At 62.6% G+C, this 27985-nt stretch overlaps 2 protein-coding genes across 2 annotated transcripts; both read left to right on the forward strand.

The window, feature by feature from the left end:
- The first annotated feature begins 447 nt into the window (after window positions 1-447).
- On the forward strand, window positions 448-19579 carry ASAP3 (ArfGAP with SH3 domain, ankyrin repeat and PH domain 3). The gene is made up of 26 exons (XM_055706043.1): window positions 448-673; window positions 4652-4724; window positions 5135-5280; window positions 6987-7061; window positions 7374-7423; window positions 7666-7792; window positions 10012-10097; window positions 10911-10986; window positions 11119-11205; window positions 11501-11610; window positions 12525-12594; window positions 13328-13415; window positions 13818-13866; window positions 13964-14151; window positions 14274-14407; window positions 14818-14912; window positions 15221-15401; window positions 15721-15806; window positions 15943-16058; window positions 16144-16211; window positions 16353-16460; window positions 16584-16827; window positions 16923-17211; window positions 17723-17867; window positions 18070-18192; window positions 18468-19579. Exons 1-26 carry the CDS (start codon window positions 551-553, stop codon window positions 18540-18542), a joined length of 3012 nt encoding a protein of 1003 aa, XP_055562018.1. The 5' UTR covers window positions 448-550; the 3' UTR covers window positions 18543-19579.
- A 940-nt stretch (window positions 19580-20519) lies between these two features.
- On the forward strand, window positions 20520-27985 carry TCEA3 (transcription elongation factor A3). Its single transcript, XM_055706131.1, has 14 exons — window positions 20520-20792; window positions 22378-22440; window positions 22544-22649; window positions 23008-23179; window positions 23490-23558; window positions 23789-23857; window positions 23978-24061; window positions 24346-24423; window positions 24525-24679; window positions 25126-25181; window positions 26142-26297; window positions 26883-27029; window positions 27134-27205; window positions 27341-27985. Exons 1-14 carry the CDS (start codon window positions 20724-20726, stop codon window positions 27347-27349), a joined length of 1305 nt encoding a protein of 434 aa, XP_055562106.1. The 5' UTR covers window positions 20520-20723; the 3' UTR covers window positions 27350-27985.

Consider the following 27985-nt stretch of genomic DNA (forward strand, 5'->3'; position numbering starts at 1 on the left):
CGAGGAAGGGCAGGGTGGGGGTGGCCCCCAGTTAAACCAGTCCTCTGGGGGGCCTGGGTGTAATCCCAAGCTCTCCCAGCGCTGCTGGTGTCCCCAAGCTGGGCGTCGGGTGAGCCCTGGCTGTGGCTGCCCCTGCTCCCCTCGGCTCCCACCGTGCCGGGACGGCATGGCAGTGCCACCCACCGCTGGGTGCTCGCCCCCCGGCCCGGGGGGTGCTGGGGTGCCGGGGTGAGGCCGGGGGTGCGGAGCCAGCCAGACCCCGCGGGTTTCCCCTTCTCCGGGGACCCGGCTCCCCGCAAGCTCCCGGAGTGGGGGACACCGGCGGGGCGAAGTGGGGGTCGGGGGGTCGGGGCGGGCACCGGGGCGCTTCGCCTTTAACGGGCGGCCGGGCGGGGCCGCCCACGTGACGGCGGCGGGGAGGGCGGGAGCGGGGGGGGCGGGCTCGGCGGCGCGGCCGGTGCGGGGCATGGGGCGCTGAGCCGGGCTGCGGCACCCGGGGGGTCCCGGCGCGCTCCCGCTGCGCTCCCGGCGCGCCCCCGCCGCCCGCACCATGCCCGAGCAGCTCAGCGTGGCCGAGTTCCTGGCCGTGACCGGCGAGGACCTCAGCTCCCCGGCCGCCGCCTTCGCCTCCAAGATGCAGAAGTGCCGGGGGGCGGTGGGGGCTCTGGAGGAGGTGAGCGGGGCCGGGGGGGGGTCGGGCTGCGCTCCCCGCCTGGGAACACCCCCCGCACCCCACGCTGCGGCAGCCCTGGCACCCATAGGTGCTGGTGCAGCACCCGCTGCCCGCCCCGGGGGGCCATCCTTTCCCTAGGCTCCTATTTATTGCCCCCCCCCCCCCCCCCTTCGCCCCCAGAGCCCGGTGCTGGCGGTCACCCAAAGCGGCTGCTGTGGGACCCTCGGGCCAGGGTGGCTGGTTGCATGTTCCGAGAAGCCCCAGCAGGCGCTTTTTGGGGGACAAGGTTTGTCAATAATGGCCAAAATTCGCTTTTAAAACCTCCTTTAAAGTTTTTCCTCCAGCTCCAGGTGCCCCCCGGGGACAGGGCATTCCCCCCCGGGGCCAGGACATCACCCCAGCGCCAGGGCATCCCCCGGGGCCAAGCAGGGCACCAGCCCCACGGCTCCAGCACCTTTCTATGCTGGAGCCAGCCCTGATGTGGTGCAGTGTCCTTGGGGGTCCCCCCTGCCATTAAATCCAGGGAGCATTTTTAACCTCCCCCCAAACTCCCCAGCATCATTTGTGGGAAGGGCGGAGGTGGCAGGGTGCCTTCGTCCCCCTTCTCCCGCCCGGAATAAAGGCGGTTTCCAGCTGGTCCTGTGACTTTCACCAACTCCACTTAGGGAAGGAATGGCTTTGAAGGACTGCCAGGGCTGGCGGGGAGCGCGGGGCCCCAGGTGTCGGGGCTGCCGGGGTCCCCGGGGGCAGTGAGATGGGTGTCCCCAGGCTGGAAATCTGGGGACGCACCATAGAGCATCCCCGTCCCCGCCAGCACGTGCTGGCTGCTGCCATGGATCTTCCTCTCCTCTCAGCCGGGAAGGGGGGTAGCTCCAGCCAGGAGGAAGCAGCAGGAATTTCGTTTGGCTGCTCAGAGAGGCTGCGGTTAAGGGGGACGGGGATGGGGGGAGAGGCGTCCCCCAGGAATGGTGGGGGTCTCTGCAGGGTTTGCTTAGTAAAGCTCCAGCAAGTGGGGCTGAGAGCTGGGAGTCGTGACTACCATTGTGCGTGCCATGAGGGGCAGGGGGCTGAGCCCCCCTGTCCCACCGGAGGCTGCAGGGAACCCCTCGGGGGGCTGAGCTGCTGCCAGACCTTCGGCATCCCCATGCTCCAGTCTGAGGGGAAGGGGGAAATCCAAGCCCCAGCCCCCTGCCACCCTCCGAGCCCTGATGGGGTGACAAACAGCTCGGGGGGGGTGGGGCTGGGGAGGGGGCGAGACTGTGATCAAACCGAGCCTTGGTCTTCCCCGTCACCACCCCAGGTCCCGGCCGGTAGCTTGGTGAGCAGGAGGGAGTGAGGGTTTCCTGGTCTTGCTGCAGCAGCTGCTGGTGGGAGGGGGTGGCCGCGTCCCACCAGGTCCCCAAGACAGGGACGTCAGGTCCCCAAGACAGCGTCAAGGCACGGCTGTACACGCTCATCTAGGAGCCAGTCCCAAATCGGGGGGACGGGAGCAATGTGGGTGAGGGCCAGCAGCTGCTCCTCCATGGAGGCAGCATACTGGCATTGGTCGGAGCTGCTCCGTGCCTCAGTTTCTCTCCTGGCATTAAAGAGGGCTGTCCCCTCTCAGGGGGTTTGTGTGACTTTGGGGTCCTTGGGGCTGCTGCGAAGGCAGAGCCCAAGGTCTCCAGAGTGGGCTGGAAGGTCAGATCCAGCCCTTGGTGGTTGGGGCTGGGTGCGTGTCCCATGGGACTGGGCACTTCCAGGCTGGGCCAGGGTGAGATGGCAGAGGCTGCCGGCATGTTCGGTGGCAGAGCTGGCGGCTGGGCTCCCAGCTCACCCTGTCACCGTGTAAATACACCACATCCCTGCCACGTGCTGCCCTTTGCACCCAGGGCAGCACCGCATCCTGCTCCTGGCCTGGCAATGCTGGCACCCCGGCCCCTGGCACCCGTGGCGGCTCCTTCGCCGGGCAGCACGAGCCTGGGGCGGGGGGGGGGGAGGCAGAAGAATGGCCCCTATTGAGCATCCTGCTGGGGCCGGGTGGGGGGGTGGCGGTGGCTGCTCGGGGTCCCCAGGCTGCGTGCCTGGGTGGCTGCAGCGCAGGTGTGGATCTGTCCCTTCCTCCATCCCCACGAGGATCCCTTGTGCTCCTGTCCCTGCTGTGCCAATGTCCTTGGTATCCCCTCCTCATCCCTGGAGCCTTCCCGGGAGCCCTCATCCCTGAGCTGGTGTGGGAGGCGTTGGTGCTGTGGGGGGCTCCAGGCGTTGCTGCTCCCTGCTCTGGAGGGCTGTCCCCGTGCAGCCAAGGCCGCTGTCCCCAGCAGTCAGCGCCATGCGCTGGGGATGCCAGTGATGCCCGCAGCCACGGCAGCACCATGCAGTGATTTCCTCTGCATTTACCACCCCAGTGCCTGGCTCTGCCTGCTCTGTCCCTACTGGTCAACTCATGGACCCTTCCCGAGAGACCCCGTGTCCTTTCCCAGATCGTCCCTGGTCCCTGCTCTGCAGCAGCCCAGTGTTCAGCATCCTGCAGCTGTGAGCTGGCACCAGGGTGAGCTGCCCCATGCGAGACACTTGGAGCAGCTTTGTCCCCATTGCATGGTGGTGTGTTCAGTGCATCTCATGCTGCCTCAGTTTCCCCTTCCTGGGGCTACACCAGGTTTCCCAGCCTGGCTTCCAGCCTTGGCTTCCCCTCCCAAGGCAGGGGATGCCTCTATAGCTCCTGAGAGCCTGGCGTGCCTGGATTTGGTGCAGAGAGGGGACATGGGAGGGCTTTGGGGCACCCCAACATCTTCCCTATTGTAGATGTGTTGCAAGACCCCTCTGGGTGGGGGGTTTGGCTCCTGCCTCAGCCCCGGTCCCCTCCCAGCTGGCTCATCCTGGCTAAAGCTCATCCACAGCAGCCCTTCCAACGAGGAGGGCCTCGGAGAGCGGCGCCGAAGCCAGGCTGACCCCGCTGTCAGGAAATCGGCCTTGACATCAGCCTGAAAACCTTCGGCAAGAGCTCGAGCAAGAGAGAGAGCGTCTTTATTGTAATTCCTCCGCGGTTTCATCCCTCGCCCTTCTTGCTGTTCACGCCCTCTAAATATTTCCAGCCTGTTATCATGCCTCTGGTACCTGCAGCCAAGCCGCCCTTAACCCTTTCATGATCGCTGGGGCCAGCGTGTGTTCGGCTATGATGCTCGGCAGGCTGGCGTTGGGTTGGGGTTGGGTTTGCCCTGATGCTCAGTGAGGGCAAATGGGGGCTGCCAGGGTGGGGGGGATGGAGCGAGGGTGGAGGGACCGAGGATGGGAAGTGCTCTAAGTGAGCGTAGGATGTGGCTGGCTGGAGCTGCAGGGAGGTCTGTGGTGCTGGGGGCCATGGCCAAGACCCTGCATGATCTGGGTGTGTGCGTGGAAAGCTGCATCCCCGGTTGCAGGATTTATGTGATTTAGGTCCCTGTCAGGCACTGGTGGAAGGTGGGTCCCATTTTTGGCTCTGCTGGGAACCCCTGCAGGGAGCCGGGCACCCTTGCAGGTCTCTCCCACCGCACTTGGCCCTGAGCTGTGGGGATGTGTGGTGGGTACAGGCTGGTGTATCTGTGCTATGTGATGCTTCAGCCCCTCCTTCCTTGAAACAGCCCCTGCAAGAGCCAGGGAGGCATTTTCCATAGTTGCTGGGAGCTGCCAGGATCCAAAGAGACGCTGAGCGTGCTGGCTGAGCCTCTCGCCCCCTGCTACCGTCTTGCTCGAACCCGCTTCTCTGGGGGCAGCCAGAGCCCTGCCTGGCAGCCAAAGCCACAGGGACCACAGGCCTGGCAGGGGACAGGCTGGATGCTGCAGCTCCGCATCCCCGGGATGCCTCCAGCTCCTCTCCCAGCCCTGGGAGCTTGGCCGCTGCCCTGCACATCTGCATGGCAGAGCAGCAGCCTTTCCGAGGGCCAGCTGGGCTGGGGGGAGCAGCAGCCGCGCTTGGCAGGGCTAATGAGCTCCGTTTGTTTTCTTTCTTCGCTTTCATAGAGCCTGGATGGGGACCAAGCCGTACTCCAGAGGATCAGGAAATATGTGAAAGCCATTCACATCTCCGGGCTCAGTGAGTTGTGCTTTGAGAGATGATGGGCATCCCTGGACCACCGGGCTGGTGGGGTCTGTGATGGTCCCATCCTCCACCAATGCTGGCCACATCTGTCCGTAGGGTGATGCAGCTGGACAGTGGGGTGGCCATGAGTGCTGGCCAGTCTCAGGGGACATGGGTACCCTCAGCCAGCCAGTCTGGCAACACGATTAAGTGCCGAAAACTCTTAAAAAGATGTAAAATGGGAAACTGAGAACCTTAGGGAGGTTGTTTAGGGCACACTGCTGCTGTCCTGCAGCAGGATCAACCCAGCTCGGCTACAGAGCTGTGGAGAGATGGGTGTTGGTGGGACCTCATGATGTGACCATCTCTGGGGACAGGGTGCTGCAGGGCCACCCCATGTCCCTCACCAGTGTCTCCCCGCGCAGCCCATGTGGAGAATGAGGAGCAGTACAGCGAAGCCCTGGAGAACTTTGGCAACAACCACCTCTCCCAGAACAACCACGAGCTCTCCACCGGCTTCCTCAACCTGGCCGTCTTCACCCGCGAGGTCACCGCGCTCTTCAAGAACCTGGTGAGCTGCCCTGCATCCTCCTGGCATGCTGCTTGAGATCGGGGGGGGGAGGCTCTAACCACTGGGGGGGCGATTGTGGGGTTCACAGCGTTTCCTGTGCAACCTCAGCCTGTTCTCTGCATCTGGTTATTGCCAGGCTGGGGAAAATCTCCAGGATCCTTCTGGATTTCGAAAAAACACCCAGCGCAGCCCCCCTCCTCCCACTTTTGTTGCTCATGGTGGAGGGCAGCTATCCCCAGCTCCCATCCTGGGCTCAGGGACATGTTCCCGGACCATCTGATACCCCTGCTGCTGGATTTACAGCTCACTCCCAGCTCTGCCGGGGACGCCAGCGCTGGGATTCAAGGGGTGGTTGGGGCTCCTATTTTCTTCTTTCCTTTTCTTTCTTGCTATTTTTTTCTCACATCAATTGCATCTCTGATCTTGCTTGCCAAGAAGTAAATCAAAGCCACGCCGAGCTGCGCAGCGGGGCCTTGGGGAGCAGGCAGGCAGGGGCGGCTGCGAGCCTAGCCGGCAGCGTCTTCCCGACCACGGGAATGGCTCCGGTGGAGAAGTCGGTTCCCGGGGGAAGCTGGGTCCATGCAAGCCCCACGGCAAAGCCCTGGGGGAGGTCCTGTGCCACTGGCCCCCTCTCCGGTCCCTTTTCTATCCCCACTGCCAAGGAGTGGTTTTGGCCCCTGGCTCTGCTTAAGGAGATTTATTTCTGCTGCCCTTCCCCCAGCGCGAATTTCAGATTTTGGCATCTTCCTCTCCCAGTTACCCCAGTCTGGGCCTCCCCGCTCCTCCCCTTCCCCAGCCTGGCCGGACCCCCAAGCTCTGGTGGGGCTCAGTGGAACTGTGCTGGAGGAGTCGGACCGGTTCCCAGTGCTGGCCCCCCACCTCCTGCCCCACGTGCTGCTGGCGTGGGAACAGCCACTGCTGCTGCCCTGTTCCCCCTGCTCTCCCCACAGTGGGGTTACATGCCAGGACCCTCGACCAGATCCAAAAAGCCAGGTTTCCCTTCTCAGAGTCCCCCCAGATCTGTTGGAAGGGGGGTGCCCTGTCCCGCCTTATTCAGGGCTGGTCCCGTGCCCTGGAGCTGGGATTCTCCTGGGTGCTGCTGGGGACCAAAACCCTTGGGAACCTTCAAAAGAAATCTGGGTGCAGCAGGGAGGTCCCATGTGGGTGCTGGAGCTGCTCTGGCAGCACTGAACTGGGGTGCTGCCCCACGGAGGGATGCCAGGACTGGAGTGGGCACCTGCATCCCTGCCGCAGACCCCTGCGTGGCACTGGTGAGGATGGTGGGGGCCACACTGGTGTCCCCAGACCCTGGGAAAGTGGGACATTTTGGGAAGCTCCTTTGACATCGGCGGAGGGGGGGCTTTTTGCATCACGGGTCTGTGGAGGGGCGGGTGGCATCGCCGGGTGCTGTGCCATGGGGGGACGGGGACAGGGTGTCGGTGGGGGGAACAGCGCTGGTTTTGGCAGCCGCGGTGCTGATGCGGTTTGTGGGAAGGGCCCCTCGTCAGACATCTTGCAGCCAGCTCTGACAAGCCCCAGCCTGCCCCATGCCTGGATCCAGCCCTGCTTCCAGCCTCTTTAACCCTTCACGGGGCAGCAGTGGAGCTTGGGGGAGGTCCCTGGCACCAGGAATCATCCAGGGCTCCGACCTGACGTGCCCTGAGGTGAGGACCCCCATAGGGTAACCCCATCTTTACCCTCTGCAGGTGCAGAACCTGAATAACATCGTCTCCTTCCCCCTGGACAGCCTGCTGAAGGGGCAGCTGAAGGACGGCCGCCTGGTGAGTCCCCTCCAGCACTGTCCCCAAGGCTGCAGGTCACCCCTTTGGGGACATACTGCAGCGAGACCCCCGTCGCAGGTTCAGCTGGTGCCTGTGGCCAGGAGAAGGAAGGAGCAAGTACCCAGGGCTGGAAGGCAGCAGGGAGGGTTGGGAGTGACGGCAGCAAGGGGTGAAGCCGTGGTGGGGACATCCCTTGTCCCCAGGGAGCAGGGCAGGGTGCAGTGACGCAGAGCAAAGCCCTCTGCTGCTTCAGTGCCACCGTGTCTTCTGCCTTCCCTAACGGCTGCCACCCCCTCTCTGCTTTTGCCACAGGACTCCAAGAAGCAGATTGAAAAGGCCTGGAAGGATTATGAGACCAAAGTGTAAGGAACCCTCGGCCTCCAGCAAAATCCGCCTAATCCCCCTCTGCACAAAGGTGTTTTGTCCCGGGGCTACAGCCGGGCACTGATGGATGCCAGTTGGCCACTGGGAGGGCTCTGCTCCAGCCTTTCCCAGCTAGAGGGGCTGGAGATGTTTCTCCTCATCCCATCCCCACTGTAGCCCCCCACATGGGGCACCCCTCGGGGCAGGGCTGTCCCCGACCTGCCGCCATCCTGTCCTGCAGGGGGAAGATGGAGAAGGAGAAGGAGCGAGCCCGCTTGGCTGGGGTCATCCAGGCCGAGCCGTCCACAGCAGAGGTGGCCGAGGACATGCAGAAGGAGCGGCGGCTCTTCCAGCTCCACATGTGCGAGGTAGGGGCTGTGCTGGGGTGGGATGGGGGCGGTTTGGCCCCAGGGGGACACAGGGAACCGCTCTGCTCAAAGCTGCAATGGGACGTCAGAGCCTGTCCGTGTCCCTGCCACCAAAGCAGCCCCATGTGTGTGCTAGGGAGGATGCTCAGCTGTCCCCATCGTGTCCCTGCATGGTCCCAGCTCGGGTTTCCCCACCCTGTCCGCAGCCTGGGTTGCTGCAGGATGCGGCTGTGAGTGGCACTCGTGGGTTCCCCTGCAGCAAGGCACCCAGGGGTTCCACCTGCATCGTCCCGGCCCTGCCCCTACCCCTCTGCAAAGCCAGAGGCTGGCATCTGGGGCAAAAAGGAAGCTTTTTGGGTAACAACCCTGAGCGTAGATTTGGGCTTTTGCCCCATTCTCAAAACTGCTTGAAGAAACTCTTGGTTTTGTTAGGGGGGCTCACAAGTGGCCCCAGATCTCTGAGGGTCACAGGGGTCCGTGCTCAGGAGGTAAGACAGGAATAGGTGAAGGATGGAGACCCAACGTCAGATCCCCCCAGTGAGATAGGACCCAGGTGCCCTGGCTCCAGACACCCCAGCAGCCCCGTAAGTGTCTTGAGAGTGACACAGAGTCAGGGATGAGTCCCCCGTGGGTTGTCCCAGGGGTGTCCCACATCCCCGGGGGCCAAGCAGCAGCATTGGAGCCCGGTGCAGCCCCCTCCCCCCCGCCCCCCGGCAAAGGGCTGGGGATGTGGGGAGGAGGCTGCGCGCGCCGCAGTGGGGCCAGGGAGCTGGGACCCGGCCAGATGAGTCACTCCCTTGAATAGCACCACTGTGAAATAAATAACAGCACATGGAAATGGGGGAGCTGCAGCCCGGCCGGGGAGGGGCCGCTGCCGGCAACCCTGCACAGGGTGGCTGCGTGCGAGCGGGCACACGTGTGCGTGTGTGCTGGCGTGCACGAGAGCTGCTGGCATGCACGAGAGCTGCTACTTTCCCAGGGAGCCTGCGTGGGGGTGGGGGGGCAGCTCTTCTAGGGGGCTGGCCAGGGCTGGGCGGGATGTGTTGCATGTAGATTTAGAGGTAGAGATATTTGGTGCTTCCTGGGGTGGGGGTGCGATCCCATTTCACCCCAGGGGTGATGCGTGGGGTGGTTGCATCTCCCCACCATGGGCCATCTCACACCCCCAGGGGCTGTGGGATGGATGGATAAAGCTGGACTTGGACCCAGGCGGTGCTGGGAGCATCCCTTTGCTCATGGGTCTCAGCCAGCGCTGGCCGGGACCCTTCCGTGTCACCGTCAGCCCTGGGTGTGGGTGGCAGGGCAGGGGAGTCCCACTGGAGCTGGGCACATGTGGCCTTTTCCAGCCAGGACTTTGTTCAGGGGGTGCAGTTGGTGCTGGGCACCCTGGGGCTCCAGGTTGAATCCTACGCTGGCTTTGCACCTCCAGCTTGCACGGAGCAGTTAACAACCCTCCTCAGCCTGGGTGACCCCTCGCTGGGGTGCCCAGAGTGCCGGGACACTGGGAAGCTCCATCCCACCGTGGTGCTTCCCCACCATGGAAAGCCTCTGGAGCTCAGGGCTGCCTTCTCCTTCGTCGCCTCCCGCTCAAAACCATCCCCCAGCAGCTGCGCCAGGCTGGAGAGGAGCTTGCGGGGGGAGAATCTCGTCCTCCCTGTATTTTGCTCAGGGCGAGCAAGGCTCTGGGTCTTTTCTGCCTGCAGCTGATGGATGGGTTTGATGCATAAAGCTGAAATTCCCCATCCCACGGGACACCTCCGTGAGGACTGCAGACCTCCGGGGCTGATGTGCCACAGGTGCTTGCTGCTTGAAATCTGATTTTTTGGGAGCAAAGGGGTCATGTCTTAAAAAACATTGGGGCTATTTTTTGGGGTTTTTTTTCTTTGCGAGCTGCCTTAGATTTTGGTTATTTATTAACTCCAGAAGTAATGAGCAGCGGGAGAAGCATGCTTGGCTGGAAACCCCGGGGGCCTGCCTCAGTCCTTGAACTTTTCAGGGCTTGGAAGACTTCCAGAGCCAGGTTTTCTGAGGGTGGTCCCCAGTGAGCTGCCTTCAAATCCAACACTGTGACTCGACTTCTTGAAACCCAGCCAGTTTTAACCCTCCTCCCCATGCCGGGAAGGGAGGCAGGGGCCAGGCAGGCTCTTGTTCTTTCCTCCAGGATATTTTCAGCCAGTCCTCATCTCTGTCACCTAACCAGGTGTCTTCTCCTCCTCCAGTACCTGCTGAAAGCCAGTGAGTCTCAGATGAAGCAGGGACCAGATTTCCTGCAGAGCCTCATCAAGTTTTTCCATGCTCAACACAAGTAGGTGCCACCCAGGTCAAGGTGGTTCATCCCCAGGGTCAGCCATCACCGCGGGAGGTCCCCTGGGGATCTGGGGGAACCTTCTCCCATCCCAGCTCCATGAAGCTGTTGGTGAAGATGCTGGGCAGAGCCAAGCTCTGTGGTTGTATCTGGGGAGTTGAAACGTGCTTTGTTGGCTTGAGGAGCTTTAAACGTGTCTATGGGGGCTGGGGGTTGGCTCGGGATATATCCGATGATTTGGTTTCTGGATAGATTTCCAGGGATGAGTTCAGCTGAGTGGCTCTGCCGTTAGCCGTGGGGCTTGTAACGAGGGTGTTTGGAGCAAGGATTCACATCCCCTCATCTTTCCTGCTGCTCCGTGAGGCTGGAGTAGCAGCGTGTGGGTGTCATGTCATCTTCTCCAGCCTCTGAGTGGGGAAACCGAGGCAGGGAGGGGACAGTCGTGTTGGCTAAGAGCGTGCCCTCGACTGGGGCTGTGACCCAGAGACCCCCAGAGCCTGGCCCCCAGCAGGGCTGGTCCCAGTGAGATGAGCTTGGATTAAACAAGAGGCCAATCCTGCATCCCAGACACCCCAAATGTTTGGGGGATCCAGGTCCCATGTGCCGGGCTTGGCCTTTGGTGGGATCTTTCCAGGTCCCAGTAGCAAGGGAACCACAAAGCAAGAGCATCTTCCCAGGGCGGGGGTGGGGGGAGTTGCTGTGGTCTCCTCCCACATTTTCTCTAAAAAAACTCTTTTTTTTTTTTTCCTTTCTTTTTTTTCCCCTCCTCCATTCTCCCCATCTGCATCTTAATCACATTAAATAAATGCCCAGTTTCTTCCAAGACGGCTGGAAGGCTGCCCAGAACCTCTACCCCTTCATTGAGAAGCTTGCTGTATCCCTCCACGCGGTAAGTACCCCCCCCCCCCGCCTGCCATCCAACACCGCTTGGGACGTGTCCCCTGAGATGCCACCCCCCGTGCCAGCCCCTGAGAACGCCCGCATTCAGCACAGCAGTGAGGGCAGCTGCCTCCCTTTCCAGCTTCACCAAGCGCAAGAGGAGGAGGTGAAGCAGCTCACGCAGACCCGCGATTCCCTCCGCAGCATCCTGCAGCTGGAAAGCAAGGAGGTGAGACCCCAGGGTGGGCAGGGAAGGAAGGTTGGGAAGGTGCTGGGTGCTGAGGAGGGGTGAGTGGCCTGGGGTTACCTTGGGGATGGGGAGCAGCAGGGAAAGGGGGAGCTGGAGACCAAAGGAGACATCCATGGAGCAGAGTAGGAAACCTGGGAGATGCTCAGAGGCTGGGAGGGGACAGGGGTTTCTGACACTTCACCCACATAAGGACGAGGTCACTTGGGGGCAGCAGCCACCTCTGAACCTCTCACTTTGCTTTTTAAATGCTATTTTCCCCCCCTGGTGAGCTCAGGAAAACCTGAGCAGGAAGAACTCTGGCAGCGGCTACAGCATCCACCAGCACCAAGGGAACAAGCAGTACGGGACGGAGAAGTCAGGATTTCTGTACAAGAAGAGCGATGGGTGAGGATGAGTGATGTTTACCCAGAGAGGTCTTGGCTCCATCCTGGTGTCGCTGTGGGCTGTAGGAGCACCACACTCGCAGAAGGCCCCGGAGCTGGAACACCCTGAGGTGGAACTGTTGGGATGAGGGTTTGGTCACTGTTAGGTCTTTGGGTGCAGTTGGTCCCATCTGGTCTTAAGCATCCGTCAGCCCTTGGAGAATGGGATTTTTCCCCAGGCTGGAGGCGACCTGAGAGCTTGTAGTCAAGGGTTGGTGGGTCTCCAACTGCAGCTGGGGAAGGAGGAGGTCTGGAGGTGCTGCAGGAGACCTTCTCCCATGATGGTTTGGTGTCATCGGCCCATTTCTTATATGAAGGTCCCCAGGTGGCTCTGACGCCCAGCGTGCTTCTTCCATGACGCTCTCCTGGGCGGCTGGCTGGGCACAGTGACTGGTGCTGTGTGAGTGTAGTGTCCTTGGATGTGGGTCTCCAGGAGCAGCCACCCAGTGCCAGGTTCACTGTGAAGAGCTGGGAGCTGTGCAGCTGAGGAAGAAATTCCTTATTTCTTGGGCATGGAGGGAGAAAGGATCCTGGTGGGATCACCTAGGGTGAAAAATGAAATGCTCAGAGCCCCAAAGAGGATGTCTTCACCTTCTCAGTGGACCTCTGAGTGATGGGCACCAGATTTTGAGTGGGTGGCTATGTGCTTTGCTGAACTGGGGCTACCAGATCTGTGATGCTTTTGGCCGGCGCGGCCTGTGGCCAGCCCACTCAGTGGGACATTTTGTGCTCTGTGAGTTACAGGAAGCACAATGCCACGTCCAGAAAGCCACCAGGGCTCTGCCGAGGGCTGCTGTGGGTGGTTTGGGAGGTCAACGGATGTGAGTGATCAGGGCTGTGCAACGCATCCTCACTCCTCCTCTTCCTCCTTCTCAGAATCCGCAAAGTGTGGCAGAAGAGGAAGTGTGGTGTGAAGTACGGCTGTCTGACCATCTCCCACAGCACGGTGAGGAGCAGTGGGGGGCTGCAGCCCTGACCCTTCAATGCACCCTTTGAGCCTGGGTAGCTGTTGGATTTTAGGTTTAGCTTTGCCTAAACTGGTTGCAAATCCGCTTGGCTTAAAATTTAGTACGAGCTGGGACTGGATGTACTAAATGGGGTCCCTTATAGAATCACAGAAGGGTTTGGGTTGGAAGGGACCTTAAGGACCATCTAGTTCAGCCCCCTGCCCTGGGCAGGGACACCTCCTGCTAGACCAGGTTGCTCCCAGCCCCATCCAACCTTGGGCACTGCCAGGGATGGGGCACCCAAAGCTGCTCGGGGCAGCCTGCCAGTGTCTCACCTCTCTCACAGGGAAGAATTTCTTCCTAATATCACATCTAAATCCGCCCTCTTACAGTTGGGAGGGGATGGTGGGTTTGGCTGGGGCAGCGAGACGGGCATTGAGGCTCCAGACAAGACCGAAGGGGCTGGGGTGGGTTGTGTGGGGTGAGTGCTGCCCCCTGGCGGTGGAGGCTGCAAACTGCAGCAGGAACAGAGGACATGGCTCAGAGACGTCTCCCAGCTCTGTTCTCCTGCAGGGGGTCGGGGAGGGTCCGACTCGCCTGGTTATCCCAAGAGGGACCATCTGGAGATGGTGGTTGTCCCACCGGAGTGCCACCGGGGGCACGCACTGGATGATGCCCCACATCCCACCCCTTCCTGGTCCTTCAACCTGCCTCCATCCTCGCACCCTGCAGATAAACCGTCCCCCTGTCAAGCTGAACCTCCTCACCTGCCAAGTGCGGCCCCACTCGGAGGAGAAGAAATGCTTCGACCTGGTGACGCGTGAGTGCCTGGGGTGGGATGCCATGGCTGGGGTGGGTGTGTTTGACCCGGAGGCGTCGGAGCTGCAGGTGGGAATTCCCTTTTTGGAGGAGAGCATTCTGAGCGGTTCTCCCAGCGGCCACTGGCCCCTCGCCAGCCCTGCCGTGGCACTTGGGCACCCTTTGCCCTTTTAATCCAGCCCTGGCTGCTGTTATGGAGGAAGGACCAACCTCCCCAAGGAGATCTAGTAAGCTCAAGGCAAAAAGAGGTTGTGACAGGGCTCAGGTGATGGAGCAGTGGCATGCAATGATTTAATTTTAGATTAAAGCAGCCCTTTTGGAGTAGTTTCAGCTCCTTCCTGCTCTGCTGGGCATCCCCAAATCTCCTCCTCTCACCTTCTCCCCCCTCTCTCCATCCCTGCAGACAACAGGACGTATCACTTCCAAGCAGAGGATGAGCAGGAGTGCATTGTGTAAGTGCCACGGCCCATCTCCACTCCTTGTGGTGCCGGATCCTCCTCTGCCTTCCCCATCCTCCTCCTCCTCCTGACGGGGTTTTCTCCTGCCCAGGTGGGTCTCGGTGCTGCAGAACAGCAAGGATGAAGCCCTGAGCAACGCCTTCAAGGGGGAGCCCAACAGCGGTGGGGCAGCAGCAGGCAGCGGGGCAGACGGTGGTGTGCAGGAGCTCACCAAGCTGGTCATCAGCGAGGTGAAGAACATGCCAGGAAACAAGCAGTGTTGTGACTGCGGGGCCCCGGGTAGGTCAGAGCTTGGTGTGTCCTGTCCTCCCTGCTGGGTGTGGGTTGGGTACCCGGGGTGGGTTTGCAGCATCCTGGGGGGCTGGGTGGTGATGCTGAGCCCCCCGCCATTTCCCCTGCAGACCCCACATGGCTCTCCACCAACCTGGGCATCCTGACATGCATTGAGTGCTCTGGTATCCATCGGGAGCTGGGTGTGCATTACTCCCGCATCCAGTCCCTCACCCTGGATGTCCTCAGCACCTCTGAGCTGCTGGTAAGCTGCGCCCCGAGCCCGGAGATCTTGTGGCCACCAGGAATCACCCTCTGTGGCTCCCAAACCTTCTGGGATGCAGAGTTCATTTCTCCTTCATCCCATTGGTGTTCAGTTTGCTCCAGTGCTTGCAAACCTGCCCCAGTTTCCCCAGTGGCAGTTTGCAGCCTCTAGCACAGTGGCCTGGGCAAAGTGGTGGTGGTGGTGGTGGTGGGGCTCTGCAAAGCCACTTGCTCCCTTTTAAAGCAAATGTTCCCTGCCATGAAAGAGCATCATCCTGGGGGAGATGCTGCTCTGAGGTCTTGGGTGGATCCAGTGGATTCCTTCCCTCTGCCCCTGGGATTGGGGAGCTGGCTGGGGCAGGGCGCACGTGGCCAGGAGGGCTCATCTCCCCCGTCCCTCTCTCACTGCAGCTGGCTGTCAGCGTCGGGAACACGCGCTTTAACGAGATCATGGAGGCCATGCTGCCCGTGCAGGACTGCCCCAAGCCCTCGGCCAGCAGCGATATGTGAGTCAGCCACTGGCCAGGGGGCTTGGGGTGGGCTGGGGGAAGGAGGAGTGCACGGTGCGTGGTCTATCCTTGTCCCTGTGCTGCTGCCCATCAGCTCTGAGACAGCCCTGGGATGAGAGGGGTGGGGGCCCTGGTGTCATCACCTGGGTTTTGGTGGGGTTCTGCACCTCTTTTGGTGGTTTGCCCCTGGTCCCCATGCTTCAGGAGGAGACAGGAGCCCAGGGTGCCTCCGGCTGCGGTGGGGATGGAGTGGGGGGCTGGTCTCTGTGCCCACCTGAGCCAATGCCGTGCCACCCTTCCCCCAGGGCTGCCCGCAAGGAGTACATCGTGGGCAAGTACATGGAGCGACGCTACGTGCAGAAAAGTGGCCATGACGACCCCCACCGCCTCTGGGAAGCCATTCGTGCCCGTGACCTGCTGGCCCTGCTCCAGGCCTTTGCCGAGGGGCATGATCTGGCCAAGCCCCTGGCCAGCCCCGAGGGCCAGGTGAGCCCCACGCAACCACCGTGGCCATCCTGCTCCCCCCACCTGGCAGCAGGAATGGATTTTTCCCCTCTGGGTGCCCATGCTCAGGGTTTTCCCGGCCTTTGGGTGGAGCTGTGCCCTTGGGAAGATGAGCATCCTCGGGTCCAGCTCTGCTCTCCCCTCCATCCTGTGGGAGATGAGCATCCTCGGGTCCAGCTCTGCTCTCCCCTCCATCCTGTGGGAGATGAGCATCCTCGGGTCCAGCTCTGCTCTCCCCTCCATCCTGTGGGAGATGAGCATCCTCGGGTCCAGCTCTGCTCTCCTCTCCATCTCATGGCAGGACCAGGGTGAGCTGGCACTGCACATGGCCGTGCGCCACGCCGACAGATCATCCCTTCCTCTGGTGGACTTCATCATCCAAAACGGGTGCGTCCCCAGGCACTGGCAGTGTACCCTGCCTGCTCCCCTGCCCGCTCCTCTGCAGGAGGATTGTGCAGGAGCACAAGGGACTGATGCTTGTGTGCTCTTGAGCTTTGAATGTCTTGCCGGTGGCCCTGCGCAGGGGGATGCTGGACCGGGTGACACAGGACGGGAACACGGCATTGCACTACAGTGTGCTCTACAACCAGCCCAACTGCCTCAAGCTGCTCCTGAAGAGCAAAGCTGCCTTTGCCACGGGTATGGGGCTGGGGGCTGGGGCTCTGTGGTGGGAGCAGGATGGCAAGGCTGTAAACAGGATCTTGTCCTCTCATCCCTCGGGCAGTGAATGCAGCAGGCGAGACAGCTTTGGACGTGGCGAGGAGGCTCAAGCACACCGAGTGTGAAGAGCTGGTAGGTGGGACAGAGGGATGGAGATGCTCAGGCTGGGAAGAGGGGACTGAAGTGCTGGGGGAGGGCTGGCACAGAGGTGAGGGGCTGCCAGGACCTCCCCGCTCTGTGCTGAGACCCTCCCTGATCTGCCCTGTCCGGCAGCTGGAGCAGGCGCAGGCAGGGAAGCTCTCCCTGCAGATCCACGTTGACTATGACTGGGAGCCCCCCCAGGAGTTCCCCTACGACAGCGAGGACGAGCTGGAAGAGAAGGTACCCGTGGGGTGGTGGCAGGGGGTCCCCACATCCCCAGTGAGGGGGCTGGGGTGTGCAGACCCTGGCAGGGGGGGGCCTGGTGGCAGCAGGGCAGCCCTGGAGCCAGGTGTCTGTCCCCAGGTGAGCCCCCTCCAGCGCTCCTTCAAGGGCACGTCGCCGCTGGCCGCCAGCCCCCCGCCCGCCTGCCCCCAGACCCGCTGGAGCTGCATGGGGATGGACATCACCAACAAGACCTACGAGAGCATCCTGGTACCCTCACGCCCCGCGCCCCGCCGAGCCCACAGCGAGGAGATCCCCCCACCGCTGCCCCTCAAAAACCCCACGCGGGGTGGCTCCCGCCCCAAACCCAGCCACAGCCCCACCGGTGAGTCCGGGGGGGTGTGTGTGTCACACGGTGGGGCTGTCCCTTCGCCTGGACACCAGGTTTATTGTCCCCGTTGTGTGTCACCCCTGCTAAAGAGCGCCCTGAGCTTCCTCGTCAGGCATCGGAGCCGCACTTCCCTGGGTCAGCGGAGGCTCCGGTGCTGCGCAGCCTCCCCTCTGCCGGCAGCGTGGGCACCCTGGATGGCCCCCCCGGCCCCCCAGCCCCCAGCCCCCGCAGTCCCACCGAGAGCCGGCGGGCAGCGTACTGGGAGACCCGCTCGGAGACGGACGGCAGCGGCACGCGGCGGGGGCCGGAGCTGAGCCCCCCACCCGGGCAGCCACCACCAGGCAGCACAGCCCCTGACATCCCCCCCGTCAAGTTTGGGTAAGGACGTGCCCCCCCCTCCCAGCTTGGGGGTGCACTGGGTGTTGGGGGGGGGGTGTGTGTGTCATTGCATGGTGCTAGTGCATCGGCTTCAACCCCTGCCAGCCCCCTCCCCAGGCATGGGGAACCCCAAATTGTCCCTGGGCGGCATGGAGCAAGGGGGTCCCCACCCTGACCTGGAGTCCCCAGGGGACTTGATGCTGGCCCTGGGATGCAGGAAGGGATGAGGGCAGCCGTGGGGTGCTGGGTTGTCCCTGGAGAAGGTACCAGATTATCCGGGGGTGACACCAAGACCCTGTAAGTTACCACATACATTTTTTTCTCTCTTTTTGGAAGTTGTGGTGGGATGGGTTCATTTGAGGGTGCTGGGACCCTTCTCCATCAGCATCCAAGGGGCTGTGGGTGGTCCCTTGGGAGAGCCCTGAGCCCATTAAGACCTTGCAGGAAAGGGGATGGGGAGGGGAAGGCACCAGCAGAGAGGGGGTGACACTGTCCCCGTTGTTCCGGGCAGCTCGGAGAGCACCCGCTCGTACCGGCGCATCAGCGGCATGGTGGGCAAAGCAGGGTCAGCTGTGTCCCCCCAGAGCCCTGGTGGCCCCGAGGACCCCGCTCCGAGCAAGGTGCCCCCTGTGCCCATGCCCAGGAGATTTGCTCCAGTAAGTGCCATGACTCGGGGGGGATGTCTCAGAGGGACTGCAATGCCGGGGGGGTCACCCTCTGCATCCCTCTGCATCTCTCTGCATCCCAGCTCCCCATACCCTGGGGTGGCAGATGGAGGGGTCAGGGTGTCGCATCCCTGCACCCCGCTTAGGGGTGGCCTCAGGGGGGTCTGTCCGCCCCTTGCCCATTCCTTTGCAGGCCAAGGGGAGGCAGAAGCGGGTGAAGGCGGTGGCTGACTGCAAAGGGGACAAAGCGCGGGAGCTGACCTTCTCCAAGGGCGAGGTGATCGTGGTGACGCGGGAGGAGGATGAGCAGAGCTGGGTGAGTGTCAGCATCGCACGGACAGATGCTGGGGTCCCAGTCCTTGTCCCTCCACCCCCTAGTTCTCTTCTGGAGGAGGCTGAGTGTTCAGGGGGGGCATGAATGGGTGCCCCCTGCCCCATCTGTGCATGGAGGAGAGCTGGGAGGGCTCCTGCTAACGTGTCGCTGCAGCTTTGCCTCCAAATCCCCCTGGGAATTGGGGTGGTAGCCCCAAAGCTGCCCCCCTGCCTGAGATGGGACTCCCATCCCCCTGACCCCCCTCTCTGCACCTCCAGGTCGGCTTCATCGAGGGTGACGGCTCCCGCACCGGAGTCTTCCCAGCCAGCTTCGTCCACCTCTTGCAAGACTGACTGGGTGGCGGTGGCCCCGTTTGTCCCTGTCCCCCTGGCCGGGACCCGAGGCAGCTCCCCGCCGGCTGGTGAGGGCTCGGGCGCAGCCCCAGCTGGGGGGGCTGGCAGGGCTGGGCCACGAGGGACACGTGCCTGGGACCCTGGTGTGGGACCATGCAGCCCAGCTGGACACTGCCCTCCAAGGGGGCTCGGAGCCCCCCCACTTGAGAAGACCATCCGTGGACGGCAGCTGCAGGGAGCTGAAGGGCTGGCGCCTGCCCGGTGGGGAGGGCAGAGAACAGACGTGCTCGCTGCACTAGTGGGCTGAGTTTCTGTGCTGGCCCCTGGTGCCCCCTGCTCCCGCGGCTCTCCCGTCCCTCCCGTGGGCTCTCCTGCCCTTCCCATGGGCTCTGCCCATCCCTGGGGCTTTCTTCTCCCCTGTCTGCAAGGACTTGGGGCGGGGGGAGCTGCATTCGGGACCCCCTACCCTCCTCTGCTGGGGAGCTCTGGGCCCCCCTCCCCAGCCTGGGGGGGGGAGCAGGGCTGGGGAGGGGCCGTGCACCCCCCGGCCGCCTTCCCTACCCGACTGTGAAGCTTTTGGGATGGGCAGGGAGTAGAAAAGGGCTTTTATTGACCTTTCTGGGGAAGGGGGGGGCGGGGTGGCTGGAGGGTCTCTGCACCCCACCTCCAGGCTCTGGGAGCTGCCTGGGCTGGTGGGGCTTGGGGGTACTGCAAAGCTTCCCCAAAACTGGTAGTGTTGCCTGTTTTTTGGGGGGGGGGGGTGTCAGGTGCCACTGCAGAGCCTGCCCATGGCCCTCGCCTGGGGTGGGTGCTGGATCACCGCCCCAGCTCTGGGGGTCTCTTCAAGGGGATTTTGCAGCTTTTTCTGGGACCAATGTCCCCCTCATGCTGGTGTCCCTCGGGAGCCACCTGCCTCCATATCCCTCCAATTTACCTTCTCCCCCTTCTCGTTTGTGTGTCAAATGTTTCATCTCAGAAATTGGTCTCCCCCCCTCCCCAATATTTTCTGTCTCTGGTTTCTAATAAAGCCGTCGTTTTTGTAAGGGCTTGGGTGCCTGTGGGGGGGGCACAGTCCCTGCCTCAGGGCTGGCAATCCTGAACCTGGGTGATGCTGGTGACATCCCTGGAGGCTCCCGAGCACCAGGGTCTTTGTGACCTGCTGGTGTCCACCAGGGATGTGACCCTGGGCTTTGGGGGTGTCGCGTGTGGGGAGCACTGTTTTGGGGGGGCTCTGTGTGTGGGGTGGGGGTATGCACCAGGCTGGGTTGGGCAGCCTGGTTCTCTGCTGGAGGAGGCTGGGTATTCAGGGGGTGCACGGATGGGTGCCCCCTGCCCCATCTCTGTGTGGAGGGGGGCTGGGAGGGATCCAGCCCCGCACAGAGCGGGGTGCTCACCCTTCGGCCACCCCATTGGGAGGTGGGGCAGGGATGAGCGAGGGTCGCATGCTTGCCATCACTCCCCCCCAACCGAACTGGCTGTGCCTCTTGGGCCTGGGGGTAGCATCCCCACTGCGGTGCCCCGCCGCAGCTGCCCGGCCAGTGCCAGGGGGGCTCCCAGCACCCGCTGCAAGCTGGCACACCACGCACCGGGTGCTCCTGGGGGGGCTCAGCGGAGCACCCACCAGATTTAAATGGCTGCGGGAGGCATTGGGGTGTCACTTGTCATTGTGGCTTCTCCCCTCCCTGGGAACTCGCTGGCGCAGGACACCGGGTGTGGGTAGAGCAGCCCCCTGGCATCGTGCCCGCGCCCCTCGGCGCTCCCTGGCTGAGACACGTTGGTGGCAAAGCCACGGCCAGGGCTTTCCCTGCCAGCACCAGGCTCCATCCCCACGCTAGGCAGCCCCTTGGCCCCCCAGGTCCCCCTCCGGTGGGCCAGGCCCCCCGGTGCCCCCCGCCATGCGCCTCCCCCAGCTCCTGCAGCGTGGCCCTGCCCGCGCTGGGCTATATTTAGCCCTTCCCCGTGCTATTTCGCCTGCCTGGCAGGAGTTATAACTGGCCGGGACAGCCCCACCTCCTTTCTGCTTTCTCTCCCTTCCCTTCCCTTTCTTTTCCCCCTTTTTTTACTCCCCTCTCTGCTCCTTTCTGGCCACCCCTTCGCACCCCCCGCCCCACCTCGCCGCCGGACCCCCATGCCGGCAGTGCCAAACTCTGCCGGCCGCTGCCTTGGGCTCGCTCCGCCAGCATGGGGCCCGCTGAGGAGCTGGTCCGGATCGCCAAGAAACTGGATAAGATGGTGGCCAGGAAGAGCACGGTAAGGTGGCCGAGCCCCCGGGGCGGGTGTGCACGCGTGTGCGTACTGACACGTGTGTGCATGCATGTTTGGAGTTGCACCGTTCCTTGGGACAGGGGAGCGGGGGGAAAGCGGGGGGTTTCTCTTCACCTCCTGCTCCTGTTGCTCACAGTCCTGGAGGGGCTGAGCAGGTCCCGCGGGTGCTGAGCACCCACAGGTGCCACCAGCACCCCAGGGTGCTGCCTGTGCACCCCCAGCCCAGCCTCACGACGTCGGAGCCAGCACCCAGGGGATTTTATTTTGCCTCTGATTTGGGGGTCTTCTGCACCCCACTGCTCCCGGCCCTTGGGATCTGGGGGCAAGGGGGGGGGGTCTGTCCCAGAGGTGGCAGCTCCAGGCACCCCTCAGTGGTGCAGGACCTTGGGCGACAGGTGCTTGGCCACCAGCCCGGCCACCAACACTCGATCGCGGCCGGTACTGGTGCTGCAGGCTCAGCCCCACGCAAAGGAAAACTCTTTGGGGGGTGGGCTGGGGGCTCAAGCGCCTCACAGCCCCAGCCCCAGCCCTGCCTGTTGCACGAACGTGTGCAAGTGTGCAAAGGGAGGGGAGGGGGTCGAACGATGGCTCCGGGGTTGCTTTGGCGATGGCGTGCTGGGGGGAGCCTGGATCTGGCCCTGCTTCACACCAGGTGAGGATCCATCCGGGGCTCCTGGTGCTCAGTTTGCGCCTGGGTGAGCAGAGTTGGGCCCAGCCCTTAAAGTTAATATTTGACTATTTCCGCCGGCCTTTGCCCCGACAAGGTGCAGGTTCCTGGGCGGAGGGGGCAGTGCTGCCGTCCCCCCCAGATCTGGTGGCTTTTGGGGTGCCAGCACCTGCAACTGCATCAGACCCCGTGGGAGCCACAGGGGCTCCGTTCCCACCAGGAATTACCCCCAGGTCAAGGGTCTGACCCTGCCCAACCCTCCTGCCCTACACCACCATGCCTGCATGCTGGGGACGGGGACAGAGTCAGGGTCCAGCCACAGCATGGGGACATTCCCTGCACCCATCATACTGGGGGGGCCTGATCCAGCCCCTCATGGTGGGGAGTCCAGCCCAGCACGGGGCTGTCCCCCCTGTGGGGGACACACCTGCGAGCTGACTGTGCTCCTGGGGCTCTAAAAATATCAGGGAGGAGGAGGAGGGCTCTGTGCCGGGGCTATGTTTAGCCCTGCAGCCGCTATGCACCCCGGGGGTGCGTGTCCCACAGACCCTTGCACCCCTGTGTGGGGACATTTGGGTGTCCCCCAGCTGTCCCTGGCTCCCAGCAGCCCAGGGTTTCCTTACAGAGGGTTTTCCTGTGCCTGACGGGAGGCTCCAGCTTCCCAGCTGGGAGAGGTGACCCCGTGCTGGGATGGTCCGGCAGGATTTGGGTTTGGGTTTTTTCTATGCGTGCATTGCTGGGGAGGGTCTGGTGTGCCCGGGGCTGCTTTGTGTCCCCGTGGGGTGCCCTCCCTGGCATCGCCTGGTGCCAGTGAGAGGAAAGGGGGGACGTGGGCTGCCTCAGCGCAGCCCCCCCATTTCTCTCCAGCTCCTTACGGGCCCCTGTGGCTTCTCCCTGCTCTAGGAAGGGGCGCTGGATCTGCTCAAGTCCCTCACCGGCTACACCATGACCATCCAGCTGCTCCAGGTGAGGAGTCTGGGTGCAGAGACACCCCGTGGGGTGGCTCACCCTGTCCTCCCCATGCCAGCCGGCACATCCCTAAGGACACGTCCCTGGCGTATGTCCCCAGACCACACGGATCGGGGTGGCCGTCAACTCAGTGCGGAAACACTGCTCGGACGAAGAGGTGGTGGCTTCAGCCAAAATCCTCATCAAGAACTGGAAGCGGCTGCTGGGTGAGCGATGCCAGGGAGAGGCAAGAACCCTCCCCAGCCCCAACCCTCCCGGTGTCCCAAGCGCCTGATGCTCTCCAGGGGGGTCAAAGTGGGATCAGTCCCAGAGTGGGATCGGTTCTGAGCTGGGATGTGCAGGCTCCTGTGCATCACAGCTGCTGTAACCCAGTCCTTCCAGGCAACACGCAGACTTGATGGATTTTCCAAGGGCTCATTTTTGCTCCAGGGCAGAGTGATGTAAATCAGTGTGTGCCCCCCAGGGGCTGAGCAGCCCCCAGCCGTGCCCCCACCCTGGGATGCAGCTCCCCAGGTGCCCTGTGCTGCTTTGGGCTGTGCCTGTGACACCCAAATCCTTTACCAGAGTCCTCCACCGCCCCGAAGAGGGAGAAAGATGTGGATGGGAAGAAGGAGAAGGACACAGATGGGGAGAAGGAGAAGAAGGAGAAGGGGATGGTTTTTCCCAGCTGCGCCAACGAAGGGGCGAAGCACCCCAAGAGCCTGGCTGAGAAGCACAGGGAGAAGCACAAGGAGAGGTGGGAGCTCCTGCCTGCTCTTGGGGGACACCAGCTGCGTGGCCAAGGCACCAGTGGGGCCAATAAGAGACCACCCTCTGCTCGCTCCTTACGAGTTTGGTTTATCCACCCCTGCCTGTCCACGGCAGCTGGCAGCACTGCCAGAGCCAAAGGGCAGCTGCCTGCTGCTGTGGCAGCACCAGGGCAGCTTTTGGAGAAGGGAGGGAGAAATAGCTTTTTTTTCTTTTCTCTCCTCTAGAGCTGTTTATTTCCCAGGTGAGGGCTCTTTGGATGGTGCTGTCTGACCTTGCCCCACTCTCTCTGTCCCTAGGAAGCCCAGCAAGTCTGGCTCTTGTGCCACCATCCCCCGGAGCCACCCTACTGATTCCAACCCAGAAAGGTACCTGCTGAAGGATGCGCCGACCCTTTGTGCCAGGCTCTGCCGGGCACTACCAGCCTGGGGGAGGCTTTGCCGGCAGCCTGGGGGCTGGAGGGGCTTGGCGGGGACTTGGCCAGGGCTGGGGTGTGCAGATGGGCAGGCAGGATCCGGCTCACCAGATCACACTGGGGGATGCTGGGGCTGGGCTTGCTGAGAGCATCTCTCCCTTCCTTTGGACTTCTGCGGTGAAGAGAGTCCAGTGACGGCTGGAGTCCCACTGCATCCTCGAAGAAGTCACCTCTGGACAGCAAGAAAGAGAGGTGGGTGCCTGGGCTGGGTGAGGATGGGAGAGGCTGAGCCCCAGCCCCTCACCGGCTGGGTGTCTGGACCCACCGCCTGGTCCCTATCGCCATCCTCTGGCACGGAGCTTGTCCTGCTAGGAGAGACTCTGCTGACTCGAGGTCCTCCACCACCTCGGCCATCTCCTCCGCCTCCTCCCCGCAGAAGAGACTGCCAGGAGAGAGGTAAGGAGGAGGGGTCCATGGGCAGCTTGGGGATGCCTTGGGGATCCCCTTTGGGAGTGCTCTGACCATGGGACGCACATCTGGGGTGGGTGGAGATGGCTGGGAGCCCTGATCCTGCCACGGGCATCGGGACATTCCCCATGAGGAGCAAACCCTCCCCTGTGGAGATTCCTGTTGGCTTCCAAGCGCTGGCACTGATGCGCTGGTGCCTGAGGTCCTGCCACCAGCCCCTGCCTGCCCTGTCTGTGGTGTCACCCCCACTGTCCCTCCTGTGCCACCCCCAGGAAAGTCTCTGTGGGCACCAGCCCCTCACCAGCTCCCACCGGCTCCTGGAGAAACTCCAGCGACAGCAAGGAGGAAAGGTAGGAGGGACCCATCCCACCGCCACAGGACCCCCGGCAGGTCCCCTGGGGCTGTGCCAGGACCCCGGCGCCTGCCTGTCCCGTCCCCATGTGCCCTGCAGAGCCAACAGCAGCAAGGCCAAACCGGAGACACCGCGGACCCCCACCAGCCCCACCTTCTCGCCCAGCCCCTGCCTCCTGGCCCCCTGCTACCTCACAGGGGATTCAGTGCGGGACAAGTGCATCGAGATGCTGACGGCCGCTCTCCGCATGGATGGTGAGCAGCTCTGGGGGATGCTGGAGCTTAGGAGGTGCTGGAGCTGGGGGGTGCTGGAGCCCAAACTGGGCTGTTTCTCCTGTAGTAAACCTCTAATAGGAGCAGCTCTACAATAACAAGCAAGGTTCTGCATCCTGGGGCATGCACAGCCCTGCAATGGCAAACTCACCCTAGACTTGCAAACAAACTGCAGCTTGTAGCTCATAGCTCAGTGTTTAGCCCCAAAATGAAAGAAAAGGTGGTAGGTAGGGCCTCTGATAAGGGGTCGGGTGTGGGGATGGGGTCTTTGTAAGGTTCAAGATGGGTAAAACCAGGGGTTTTAGAGATGGCGTGCCTGGGGCAAGTTGAGGGGGAGACGCGAGACTTTTTTCAAGGTTTCTCAGTGCACGGTGAGACCCAGCTGGTGTCACACCTGAATGTCACCCCTCGGCCTCTCTGCCCTGTAGACGACTACAAGGAGTTTGGTGTCAACTGCGAGAAGATGGCATCGGAGATCGAAGACCATATCCTTTGCGGGGGCTGGAAGTCCCCAGGCTCCATCTGCTGGGACATAGACACGTGGGCTCAGACGTGGTGATGGGGACAAGGACAAAGGATGGTGGGGACAAGGACAGAGGATGACGGGCTCTGCTGTCCCCGTTGCCTGCAGAGGGAGCCCAGACCCCGGTTAGAGGCTGATGCTGATGCTGAGCAGAGCATCCCCTGGGCGCCTGCCGTAGTCCGGAGGTCTGTGCATCCCCCCAGACCCCTCTGCGCAGGGACCTGCTTTCATCCCTGGGGAAATAAACCCAACACTCAGTCAAGACCTCTTCTCTGAGCTGCTGTGGGTGCCCATGTCTCTTGCCAGCCCTGGTCCCTCACGGGGCCCAGGCTGTGCCATGCTGCCAGGGATGAAGCCACCTCGTTTCACTCCCAGCTCAAGGCTTGAGGGTGTCCTGGCAGCCCCCCAAGTCCAGGATCAGCCTCAAGGCTGTTTCCCCTCCTGGGTACGCTTCGATTTTTGGTGTATCCCAAACTCTCTACTTGTGAGTGCCTGGGGGCTCACAGGACCCCAGAGCTGGCACCTCAGCCTCTCTGCCCACATCCATGCAGGCAGCTGGTGGCTTTTTGGAGGAGGAGAGTGGGCTGAGTCCTCTGCACCAGGAATTCAAATCCCAGCACAGCATCTGGTGACAGTCCCTGTGCCCCGACAGCTTTGCCTGTGTGTCAAATGTTGCAAGGCAATGCCAAGTTGTTTTCCTGCCCACACCTCAAGCTGGGCTTCATCCTCCTAAACCCAAGGAGGGGGAGACCCCCCTCCCAGTGGTCCCCCCAGGAGCAAAGCCCTGTTGAGATCGGCCACCTCCACATACCAGGACACTGGCCCTGGTGACAGCCAGCACCACCGAGCCCAGAGCAGCAGTGGGTGCCCATGGTGCTGGCATCCCCCCACTGTGCCCCCTTGATTCCTTGACAGACCCCACATATCTTCCAGGAGCTGAAGAGCACAGACATGAAGTATCGCAACCGGGTGCGGAGCAGGATTAGCAACCTGAAGGACCCCAAAAATCCCAGCCTGCGAAGGAACGTGCTGTGCGGGGCCATCCAGCCCAGCCTCATCGCCCGCATGACCGCCGAGGTGGGCAGCGGGATGGGGGACATGGGGCTGTGTCTCATGGACCACTCCATCTCCATGGGGATGAAGTCCACCCCTACCCCAACCTCTGCTCTTGGAGGCTGTGTTGGCACATGAGGGCTGGCTGGGTCTTGGCTTGCTGGTGCCCACACTGGGCTTGTCCCAGCATCTCCCTGTCCCACTTTGCTGCTGGCTGGGGCATGGAGAGAAAGCAGGGGGCACTGCCTGATCCTCCAGAGCCCTGCAGCCCCCCCATCGCAGACCAGGTGTGGGATGTCATGCTGGCAGGAGTCAGGCTTGAGGGTCCCCATTCCTCCTCCTCAGCTGGGGTCCCCAGATCAGGCTCCAGGGAGCCCAGCTCCCTCCATGGGGAGCCAGGTCCCTGAAGGCAGCAGTTTTGGTTTGAGGATGGGGTGGTTTTTCCATCTGGATGGACTTTAGCTCTCCAGCAAGCACAGAGAGCAGGATCCGTCCTGGTCCTGGAGAGGATAGGGAGGGTGCTGGCTTGGCACTCTGTGCCGGCTTGGCCGCGAGCCCCAGGGCAGCGCCGTGGCAGCTCTGACCCTGTGGTGCCGGTGCCGGTGGCAGGAGATGGCCAGCGATGAGCTGAAGGAGCTGAGGAACGCCATGACCCAGGAGGCCATCCGTGAGCACCAGATGGCCAAGACGGGCGGCACCGTCACCGACCTCTTCCAGTGCGGCAAGTGCAAGAAGAAGAACTGCACCTACAACCAGGTCAGCCCTGCAAAGCCCCTGGGGCTCCCCTCTGTCCCCAGGGGACCCCGATGTGGGGGATGCTGGAGGGGTCCCTGCTGACCCAGCTGCCTGCTCCGTGCTAGGTGCAGACACGCAGCGCTGATGAGCCCATGACAACATTCGTGCTGTGCAACGAATGCGGGAACCGCTGGAAGGTCTGTGCCCAGCCGGGTGGGGCTTTGGGTGTCCCAACCCCTCCCTGGCCCTGGGGGGTGGCAGAGCCCCCCAAAGCAGTGCTGGGGGGCTGGGTGAGGGCTCATCACCTGCCCTGGGCTCTGCTTCTCCTGCAGTTCTGCTGACGGCGCCCGGCGATGGGGCTGGAGGGAGCGTGGTGCTAGACGGGATGCTGTGATGGCCACATCGGGCAGCCAGGGTGGGGAGGGAGGATGATGGTGGGCACCGGTCCCTACACCCTGGCTTCTTGTGCTGGGCTCACCTAAATGTCCCGGGGAGCCGGGCTCTGGCAACAGGCAGGTTTGCTTGAGAAAACCCTGGTGAATTCAGGAGATTCCCCCCTGTAAATACCTGCCCTTTGCTTGGGGTGGGCTGGTAGCCACTGGGGGACACATCCCTGAAAAGTGAGACTGGTCTGACCTGGGCAGCTTGTCCTTCCCTGGGTGAAACCTGGGCTTGAATGATTTGGGGGCAGGAGAGACGTTGCCCTGTGGACATGGGGCTGGACCACTGTCCTGGGGGCTGGGGCTGGGAGAGTGCCAGGTTTTAACCCAAACACCTTCCTCACCAAAGCAAACGCAGTGGGAGGACACGGAGGGAGGCAGGGTGGTTGCAGGATGCCCAGATGCCGGTGCTCTGCTCTGTGACACATGGACCATCCATCCTGGCTTGAGCACATTGTGTTCCCAGTAAAGAAGGGATGGGGGGAAGAGGAGCGGGGAAAAGACCCTCCAGCTACAGCAATAAAGGTGTGAACTGTC

This window comes from Falco cherrug, chromosome 3 (genome assembly GCF_023634085.1).
Source record: "Falco cherrug isolate bFalChe1 chromosome 3, bFalChe1.pri, whole genome shotgun sequence".
NCBI classification, from domain to species: domain Eukaryota; kingdom Metazoa; phylum Chordata; class Aves; order Falconiformes; family Falconidae; genus Falco; species Falco cherrug.

Coding starts and splice junctions, on each gene's coding strand:
- ASAP3 (XM_055706043.1), top strand. CDS start 551: ATGCCCGAGCAGCTCAGCGTGGCCGAGTTCCTGGCCGTGACCGGCGAG. Junction 12,595..13,327: donor TGACCATCTCCCACAGCACG/GTGAGGAGCAGT, acceptor CGCACCCTGCAG/ATAAACCGTCCCCCTGTCAA. Junction 17,212..17,722: donor ATCCCCCCCGTCAAGTTTGG/GTAAGGACGTGC, acceptor TGTTCCGGGCAG/CTCGGAGAGCACCCGCTCGT.
- TCEA3 (XM_055706131.1), top strand. CDS start 20,724: ATGGGGCCCGCTGAGGAGCTGGTCCGGATCGCCAAGAAACTGGATAAG. Junction 23,180..23,489: donor AGGGAGAAGCACAAGGAGAG/GTGGGAGCTCCT, acceptor CTCTGTCCCTAG/GAAGCCCAGCAAGTCTGGCT. Junction 23,559..23,788: donor ACTGATTCCAACCCAGAAAG/GTACCTGCTGAA, acceptor TCTGCGGTGAAG/AGAGTCCAGTGACGGCTGGA.